The 10,711-nt window shown below is 39.8% G+C and overlaps 1 protein-coding gene across 2 annotated transcripts in view; it reads left to right on the forward strand.

The window, feature by feature from the left end:
* The window catches only part of NEDD4 (NEDD4 E3 ubiquitin protein ligase), a 153,635-nt gene extending 148,219 nt beyond the window's left edge, over positions 1-5,416 (forward strand). The window contains exon 29 of one of the 2 annotated variants that reach the window (XM_003935602.3): positions 66-5,404. In XM_003935602.3, coding sequence (XP_003935651.1) covers positions 66-168 — 103 coding nt within the window. In that variant the 3' untranslated portion in view covers positions 169-5,404. Of the gene's footprint in view, positions 1-65 lie in introns of both variants that reach the window. The other variant, XM_010346122.3, reaches the window with a different exon arrangement.
* The last annotated feature ends 5,295 nt before the right edge of the window (positions 5,417-10,711 follow it).

Genomic DNA, 10,711 nt, shown 5'->3' on the forward strand with positions numbered 1-10,711 from the left:
TGTTTGCTGTGGTGGTACTTGCTTTGTCAGTGTCTTTGATAACCAGTTCCTCTCTGTTCTTTCAGCTTTAATCGCCTGGACTTGCCACCTTATGAATCATTTGAAGAATTATGGGATAAACTTCAGATGGCAATTGAAAACACTCAGGGTTTTGATGGAGTTGATTAGATTACAAATAACAGTCTATGGTGTTTTTACTGCCATAGTTTTATAAGCCAAATCGTGACTTAAAAGTTTCCAGGGAACTACTAAAACCTGGCCACTGATTCTTCCCAGTTCTTGAAGAAAATCATATAAAAAGCATTTGAAGAAATAGTATGACAACTTTATTTTAATCACTTTTAAATAATGTGTCGCATTTACACAGTTGTTTCATTTTGTCTTTAGAGTTCACACAATAGGATATAAGTCCTATATGACTTAAATGGTGAATTTTGTCCGTAACATTTACCTCTTGTATAGTATCTGCCAGGCAGTTTTTTCTTAAACTACTGAGATTATAACTGTGAAATATTTGTGATAAGTGTCATGTGTGAAAATGTTGATGCATTTTGAGATGGAAAACTGAAATTTGGAAAAAAAAAATACTATTGCATAAACTACAATATATTTAGTGCTACTTGCAGCTGTTTATTATTTTATAGACCTGCCTTATGCACCTTACTGCCTAGATTTTGGAAAAACCTTGGAAAGTGTGTTATCTATTTTTCTAGTCAACTAACTCACAGAAAAACAGTTTACTTCTTCACTTTCAAAGTATTTGGCTTTTTGTGAATATGCAGTTTTTACTAAACAGGTGATTCATAAGACATGTGAAGCAAGTCATTTTTGCAATGGGCAAAAAGTATTAAGGCCTTTCTCTTGCCTGCATATCCTTATGATCACTGGTGTAGTCATCATTTTTTCATATTTTAGTGTAGTTAGAAGAATTCCTTCTTCAAACATTAAAGATCCATAAAGCAGTATTTCTAAATATACCTTGAAGAACTAAATGAAATGTATATCACTTGCCTTTACTAGTCATTCTTTACACTTGTACAATTATGTAGTAAATGTATGTTTACAGGGTTTATTATGTTTACAGATTAAGCTAATTTCTGTAGTCGCATTTTTATATTTTTAGTATCACTCTAGTAAAAAAAAAAACCACATGATTTGTTTAAAATAACCAAAGAGTTGATATAATGCATAATTTGTATTAAATTTATTACTATATTTCTTATGCCTTTTGAAAATACTGTTTACTATGATGACAATGTTTTATTACTAATCCAAAACTCTGTAGGCAAAATGCTATAGGTTGAATCCTCCTTTAACCAAACTGAAATACATAAAGACCATGTGCATGCATTCATCAAACGTTTACTGAATGCTATATGCATAGTGCTGTGCAATGCCCTGGGGTAATATTTGTCAGCTTCAGAGATATTTGGCTGAGTCCTGATCCTCAAGGAACTTACGGATGTGTCAGTGAATCTGTAAAACAATCAAAAGTAGGGGTGAGCAGAAGAAGGTAAAAGGGAAAGTGTTCTAGGTTCCAGCGCACCTGCAAAGATAAGTGTGCCAAGACTGTATTTATATTTCGTACTTATATTGTTTTATCCTTATATTGGCATGATCATATAGAAAATGAGTCTTAAAAAGATGAAGCCTATTTCTCAGTATGGTATCTCAGTGATTTAGGAATAATTGTAAATATATGTTATGAATCTTCTTAAATATATATATTATATATGTTTTATATATAATATACATATTTTATGTATTTTATATATATATATATATACACCCTGTGAGAACTGTAAAAATTACTTCAGTTTCTTGGTTTAAGTTTGTTGGGCTATAACATGATGAGCACTCATTAGCATCTGTTAGAAATCTGAAATGTGACAGTAGCAAAACCACTTTTGACTTTCCAAACACCACATCGTCAGCATGGTTTAGGGGAAGCAATTCACAGATTAATGCACCCTGTATTTTGTCTTCACCATTGTTAACCAGCGGTCAGGCAAGAGCACCAGGTATAGTCCTGGTTTGATCTCTCACCAGCTGTGTGAACTGAAGCAGCTTACTTAACCTCTCTGGATTCCTGTTTCTTTATCTGTCCAATGAGAATAATCATACCCACCCTCATTGTCATGCCAGACTGTCATAAGTTCTAGAAAGAGGAGAAAGCAAAAAGTACGTTGTAAATTGTCACACAATCAGAAGGTGCTTTGTGCTGACCATCAGATTGTGTTGTCAGGTGTGCAAACTGACCAGGCTCCCAAAGAATCATCTAAAAGTAAAGTGACTTCTAAGAGACAAGGAAGTAGGAACATAGCCGATAATAAATACATAAATATCCATGGATACACGTGTCTATATATGGATCTTACCATCATAATTCGTTTTCTTCATATCAGCAAAGTAATAGTATTGTGGGCCAATGCATTCTGGAAATGTCCTCATTATGTAGAATGGAATATGAAAATTATTTTTGTTAAAACAGGATATTGCCACAATTGTTTAACTATCATTTTTGTGAAATATCAGAGCATAAGATACAAAGCTTTCTTTTTATCTGGCTGATGTTCATTTGGATGATTAAGTGAGTCATAGAAGATGGTGTTAATGAGAGTCACTCCCACCCTTCCCCAGCTGCAGACCTTCATCCCCTTCCTCTCCCACTGGGGGCTCATGGTCTGGAAGGAATCTGTATCAAGCAACATAGCCCCCTATCCCACATAGAAAAGTGTCTCAAATGCGTTCTACTGCTGGACAGTCAGTAGGATCATTTTCATAAAGCAAGGACATTGTATGTTTCTAGAAATTCTAAGCATATAACTTTAGCCTACAATCTCTAATTTAAAAATTTTAACATAAGACTGTATTACAAACGCATTTCATCAGAACTCAAATTTAAATGGTATTTGTTTTAGTTTTTTATTTATAATGCTGAAGTTATTCCATATAAGTATCAAGTTAAACACAATTCATTTTGATTACAAACTATTTGACTTTTTACAATCTTCTGATATGGTAAATATATATCAAGATTTATTGCACACTTTAAAGTATAAAGTCATTTTTTAAAATCTTGAGTCCACAAATAAAATTCTATTCTGATTAAAAAACAACAACAATGTGGTTCATTTTTAAATAGAAATGTTCCCGAGTCAGTACGCTGGGGGATGTCTTCTGGTCTAGTTCTTTACAGCAACATGTTAAATTATCAAGATGATCCTAAACGTATTACCTGATGAACTAACATGATTATAAACTCTCAACTACAGATCATCAATTTCCACTGTATGAAAAGGTCATATTCCAAAAGTCTGGCTTTAGTGAAATATCCAGAAGATAAAAATGATAGTTATAAATGAACTAGATTTTGGGCATCTTGCTGCTCATCAAAGAATCAAAGAAGCCAGTCATGTAGCCAACCACTATTTATAACATCATTTATATGCGAAAAAGAGTTATCAAGTATTAAATCAGAGCAAAGTGTCTTTTCCTCTTTCCTCTCAGGCATGAGAACTAGTTTCCCAGTTAGAAGGGAATCCATGCCCACCCACTCAAGCCAGCCTAGGAAGGTGCTGTTCCAGCCCCTTCTTTCTGCCGCAGTCCAGACCATAGCTTTTAATATTGAGGGCTCAGGCCACAGCCCTCTCCTTCCACCCTTCCTGTTCTAGCCAGCTTGGGCAGCAGCTAACCCACACCATGCCCCACCTGTACAAGAAGTCCTCACTTTGCTGTTCATCACAGCAGACATTTATTTTATAAATAATATTAAACTAAGGCATTAGAATGTCAGGACCTCACTATGAAGAAAGAGCCTCTGGATATTTTTGTGTATTTTCTTTGAAAGTTAAAGCCTATTACTATATTAGCCTCCTGTTTGTGTTCCACTCATCTCCATCACAATCAGTGTTACCTTTTTAGCACACAGATTTGATCAGGTGACTCAACTGCCAAAAAAAAACCTAAGAGCGCCTCAGAGCCAAAAGCCGGAAGCACAAACCCATTAGCATGGAGGTTCGTGTGGAATGCAGTCTATCCTCAGCCTAAGGTCTCAGTTCCACCTTCCATCATCCCTCACTCAGGCACCCTTGGTTCCCCTCCAAATCGGAGTCCTTCCAGCCCCTAATCACTGCAGACTCTTCGGTGCCGCCTGAATGCTTTCACTTCTCATGTCTGCTTGATAAGTTGCTCCACTTTCTGGACACAGCAGAAAGGTGCTGTGGCCTCAGCGGCTGGTCTATACTAGTGCGGATGACATTGCATTACAATTCTTTGTTTACATAATTCTGTTCTACAAACTTCTGGGCAGTTTGAGGACAAAGACAATTTTGTATACATCTTTTTCATATGTTCATTTCCCAATGCAAATATTTGATGAATTTGAGCTTTAAAATACTGTTTGTGTGTAGACTCCATTTGCGAGCACATATCATGTGCCTGGAACAGCAATAATGTGCAGGAGCTCTGTACTTAGGTGGACATTGTGGACTACATCAATATTCAAGCAGAGGTAGAGCTTGATTGAGATCCTGCTGAGTGCTGGGTTCTGCAGTAAACACTTTATGTGGATCTCATTTAATCTTCATAAAAACTCAGTGAGGCACGTTTTATAGGCTCAAGGACAAGTAATACAACTAAGGCCACACAGCTTGTAAACTCAGTGGATTTATGAACCACAACAAAGAAAAGCTATGGAATCCAACAAATTACCAAGATGTATCCGTTTTCTTGGGCTGCGCAACAAATTGCCATAAACTTAGCAGCTAAAAACAATACCTGTTTATTATCTCAGAGTTCTGTAGGTTAGAAGTCCACATGGTCTTAGCTTAGGGTTCTCTGCTCAGGATCTCACAAAGCCAAAATCAAGGTGTCTGGGCTGTTACCTGTGTTCAAGATCTTTCGGATTATTGACAGAATCCAATTCCTAGTAGCTGCAGGTCTGAAGTCCTTGTTTTCTCGCTGGATGGCAGCTGGGGGGCAATCTTAACTTTCGGATGTCACCCACATTCCTCATGGATTGGCCCTCTAACTCTTCAAGACAACAATGCCTCTCATGCTTCTTCGGCTGCCCTCTTCTGCCACCAGACAAAGGAAGTGCTCTGCATTTCAAGATTTATTTGAATAGATCAGGCCCACCTGAATGGTCTTCCTTTTCAAAAATTGACTGTATCAGCTGGGAGCAGTGGTTCACGCCTGTAATCCCAGCACTTTGGGAAGGTGAGGCGGGTGAATCACCTGAGGTCACGAGTTCGAGACCAGCCTGGCCAACATGGCGAAACCCCATCTCTACTAAAAATACAAAAATTAGCTGTGCATGGTGATGTGTGCCTGTAACCACAGCTACTTAGGAGGCTGAAGCAGAAAGTCTCTTGAACCAGGGAGGTGGAGGTTGCAGTGAGCCAAGATCGTGCCACTGCACTGCAGCCTGGGTGACAAAAGCAAAACTCAGTCTCAAAAAAGAAAATTGTAGCTGGGCGCGGTGGCTCAAGCCTGTAATCCCAGCACTTTGGGAGGCCGAGGCGGGTGGATCACGAGGTCGAGAGTTTGAGACCATCCTGGTCGACATGGTGAAACCCCGTCTCTACTAAAAATACAAAAAATTAGCTGGGCATGGTGGCTTGTGCCTGTAATCCCAGCTACTCAGGAGGCTGAGGCAGGAGAATTGCCTGAACCCAGGAGGCGGAGGTTGCGGTGAGCCGAGATCACGCCATTGCACTCCAGCCTGGGTAACAAGAGCGAAACTCCGTCTCAAAAAAAAAAAAAGAAAGAAAATTGTACCATAGGCAGAACACAGTCATGGGACCAAGATCTTATCATGTTCATAACCATCATAGATTAGGAGGATGAGGTATTTCCTAGATCATTTCCGGAAAATCCTGCCTTTCACACAAGGTAAAGGTTAAGGATAGAAAAGTTAAGGATTATGGAGATGTGCCTTGAAAAACACTTAAAAATATCTCATTTTATAATGCGCACTTCCATTTTCCACTCTTTGTTAGTGAAAGGTCTGCTAGATAAATTAATGCTAACCACAGCCAGTAGGATTCCACTTCAGCAGCTATAAATTCACAAGTCACTGCTCTCAATATTTTTCTCTTCATGGTATTTTTCTCAATACATCAAGGTTGCATTGGCCTGAAATTATATTCAACTTATCCTTATAATCTTGCTTCTTATATAAAGAGAAATGAAAAGCCATACTTGCTCCTTTTATTGGGAAGATTGGTGTCTTTCCAGTGAAACCACGGTCAGGATTATGAAGTGGGTTCAAATCAGACTAGAGCCGTGAAGGGAAGAAAGCTGTCCACAGCTTAGAGCTAGTGATCATTCTCTGCAGATGTGTTTAGACCTACTCTAAATCTCTGGAGAGAAGTGCAAGGGAGGGCCTCCAGATGCCCACGTAAGTGAAAGTTTCTGTGCAATCACACAACACTGAAACTAAGTTTTTTCTCCTGGTGAAATTAACCAAAGATTAAAGCTATAACTATAGATTCATGAGTTATACTCTATTCATTATTATTATTATTTTTTTTTTTTTTTTTGAGTTTCGCTCTTGTTACCCAGGCTGGAGTGCAATGGCGCGATCTCGGCTCACCGCAACCTCCGCCTCCTGGGCTCAGGCAATTCTCCTGCCTCAGCCTCCTGAGTAGCTGGGATTACAGGCATGTGCCACCATGCCCAGCTAGTTTTTTGTATTTTTAGTAGAGACGGGGTTTCACCATGTTGACCAGGATGGTCTCGATCTCTCGACCTCGTGATCCACCCGCCTCAGCCTCCCAAAGTGCTGGGATTACAGGCTTGAGCCACTGCGCCCGGCCCCTCTATTCATTATTAAGATCCTGACTGAAGTTCTCTTCTGAAAAATAATCAGTTATTATCAAGGTAAACATCAAGTCTTCCTGAAAGTTGTTTTTCTGTAACAAGAATATTTTATAAATGAGAAATTCAAGCGTATTTTCTCAAACTAATAAGAGGTAATGAGCACAGTGAACTAAGATAATCTCAGTTTAAACAAACAGGATTTTCACTGATGCTAGACTTGAAAACACTATCCAGATTAATGACCTTGTTAATACCCAGTCACTGGGCATAAGTCCAAGTGTAGCATAAATATTCTTCTAGACTTGATGACAGTGAAATATCCTATGTTTGGCCCTCTGAAGGGATAACCAAGTTCTCAGTGATTAATGGATAGCAGCCAACTGGGTTTGCTTTTTTAGTATTGCTGTTTGTTGGAACGGGATCTTGCTTGTGAATAGATGATGATGGTGTGTGGTTTTATGAGGAATTCTGTAGTGGTTTATTCCTGACTACCCCTTGAAAAGAAGTGTGAGAAGAGAAAAAAGAAAGCTCTCTTAACTCAGTCACTACCGGGACTCTGGAATATCTGTGCTTCCCCCAGGGCCTCAATCTATATACTTGCCCATCTCCGTCTGGGGACATTGTGAAATGGAATTTGGGATTTACTGTCAAGAACTCTAATTACTAATATAGGCATTGACAAGGTAGGGGAAGGGAGTTATATGTAGCACATACTGCAAGCCTTTGGAAGATACATTAAGACACAGTTGAGGCTTCAACTGTATCTTAGGACTAGGCCAGCACTATCTAATAGAGATATAAAGCAGGCAACATAATTTTAAATTTTCTAGTAGCCATGTTTTAAAATATAAAAAAATAAAATTAATTGTAATAATCTATTTTATTTAACTCAGTGTATTCAAAATATTATTTCAGACCAGGCATGGTGGCTCAAACGCCTATAATCCCAGCACTTTGGGAGGCTGAGGCAGGTGGATCATCTGAGGTCAGGAGTTCGAGACCAGCCTGGCCAAATGATGAAATCCTGTCTCAACTAAAAATACAAAAAATTAGCCAAGCATGGTGGTGGGCACCTGTAATCCTAACTATTCAGGAGGCTGAGGCAGGAGAATCACTTGAACCCAGAAGGCCGAGCTTGCACTGAGCCGAGATTGTGCCATTGCACTCCAGCCTGGGCAACGAGCAAAAAGCTGTCTTTAAAAAAAAATCATTTCAACATGTGATTAATATAAAATTATTAATGAGATATTTTCAATTTTTGGTACTGTCTTCAAAACCCATATGTACCTTATGCTTATAGCACATCTTAATTCAGACTAGCCACATTTCAAATAGCCACATATTGCTGGTGCTACCATACTGGACAGCATTGGAATCCGTGGGCCTAAGGCCAAACTTCCACACAACATAAAGGAATTGAGATGCAGCTACAAGTGGCTCACCTGGTGGTATTGCTAAATTATTTTGCTTCCTCCAGGGAACCCCAGAGATTAGGAAGAAGTTCTTCCAGGAAAGCCAAATGTTGAAATTCAAACACCATTCTAACTTAGTCACTTCTTGAAATTTAAAATTTACCCTTAGAAATCATTTCAACCATTGTGGAAGATAGTGTAGTGACTCCTCAGAGACCCAGAAGCAGACATACCATTTGACCCAGTAATCCCATTATTGGATATATACCAAAAGGAATATAAATCATTCTATTACAAAGATACATTCCAGCGTATGTTCACTGCAGCATTATTCACAATAACAAAGACATGGAATCAACCCAAATGCCCATCAATGATAGACTGAATAAGGAAAATGTGGTCCATATACACCATGGAATACTATGCAGCCATAAAAAGAACAAGATCATGTCCTTTGCAGGGACCTGGATGGAGCTGGAAGCCATAATCCTCAGAAAACTTACGCAGGAACAGAAAACCAAACACCATGTTTTCACTTATAAGTAGAAGCTAAATGATGAGAACACATGGACACATGTCGGGGAAACACACACTGAGGCCTCTCAGTAGGGGCCGGGGGTAGGGAGAGCATCAAGAACAGCTAATGGATGCTGGGCTTAATACCTAGGTGACAGGTTGATCTGTGCAACAAACCACATGGCACACAGTTACCTATGTAACACACCTACACTTCTTCCTGCACACGTACCATGGAACCTAAAGGCTGAAGCAAAAAAAAAAAACAAGAAAATACACAAATGACCAACAAACATATGAAGCAATGCTCAGACTTAATTTACTTATTCGGTGTTGAAGATTGGAACTACTTTCACAGGTCTTCTGTTCCCCAAAGGTTTGTGCAGTACTCTGGCATGTATTTAATTGTTAACTCTTTTATAAAATCAATGTCTTCTTTTGAAACCACCTCATTTTTTTTTTTTTTTTTTGAGATGGAGTCTCACTCTGTCACCCAGGTGGGAGTGCAGTGGGGTGATCTCAGCTCACTGCAACCTCTGCCCCTCCAGGTTCAAGCGATTCTCATGTCTCAGCCTCCCAAGTAGCTGAGATTACAGGTGCCTACCACCATGCCTGGCTAACTTTTGTATTTTTAGTAGAGATGGGGTTTTGCCGTCTTGGCCAAGTGGGTCTCCAACTCCTGACCACAAGCTATCTGCCCACCTCTATCTCCCAGAATGCTAGGATTATAGGTGTAAGCCACCATGCCCGGCTGAAACCACCTCATTTAAAGCCTCTGTTTTCTTATAGTTTCTTTTACCTCTTTAAATTTTAAAAATCACTTATTCTGTTTTATTTGAAATGGAACATGTACAAATTGTAGAATATTTCAAAATTACATGTGAACAGCAAGATTAAAATGCCTACACCAAAAATAATATTTACACGCAGAAGCTTAAGGATAGTGGTCTGGTTGGAGGAGGAGCTGTGTTTCCACTGTAAGCACATGACTTTCACTTAGGATATATGTTTACTAGGGGTGGCTCGGGTAAGAGGTTGATGTGGATTATGTAGAGGTGGGCTAAGCCCCCAAGTCACACCTGAGTGTGCCACTGTATCTCCTACAGAGGCAGGAAGTCTGCTGAGAGTCACCCCCCATGCTGAGGTGGTCCCCACAATACTGAGGTGTTCCATACTGAAGGTCATGGAAGCTGTGGGCAGAAGCAAACGTTGGGAAGAGCTGGGAAGCAGCATCCAGTATGAAGTGCTGGATCTAGGACCTTAAAAGATCATCACCAGAACAGAGGAGGCAGACAGGCACTGGGGTGGTTTATCAGAGGGTAACAGCTGGTAGCTGGGCATGGTGGGGCAGGCCAAGAAGTCTCAGCTACTCCAGAGGCTGAGGCTTGAGGACTGCTTGAGCCCAGGGATTCGAGGTCAGTCTGGGCAACACAGTGGGACCTTGTCTCAAAAATTTAAAAAAGGGAAAAAAAAAAAAGAAAGAAAGAAATGGCCAGAAATCACGAGCAGTGTTGAGACAGGACAATCGACAGGGTAAGGCCACTGCAGAGGAGGTCCTAGGGGGTCACCTGGGAGCCAACCTCTGACACTGAGGGGAAGGCACAGACTGTGGGAGACGCATCTGTTTGTTTTTTCTGGTGCAAGGAGAATAACAAAATGCGATCAGAAGGGCTAATAGACTGCAGATGGAGCTCAGCCCAGCTGAAGGCTTTGAACTGGAACCAGCCCTCTAATTTTCAGCAGTGCGTGTGGCCCAAGAGAAAGAAAGAGTAAAATTAAACAAGGGATCATCAGAGACCATTGTGAGTTACTCTCAATGGGTGAAACAGCAGATTATTTTGAGAGAAGTAGGGATTTGACCGCAAAAGGAATCTGATCTGTATCCTATCAACAATGGGAGAACTATTCAAAAATTACAAGTCAAAGGGTGGTATGATGGGATGTGCGCTTTAGAAAGC

The sequence above is a fragment of the Saimiri boliviensis genome, chromosome 2 (assembly GCF_048565385.1).
Source record: "Saimiri boliviensis isolate mSaiBol1 chromosome 2, mSaiBol1.pri, whole genome shotgun sequence".
Taxonomy (NCBI): Eukaryota; Metazoa; Chordata; class Mammalia; order Primates; family Cebidae; genus Saimiri; species Saimiri boliviensis.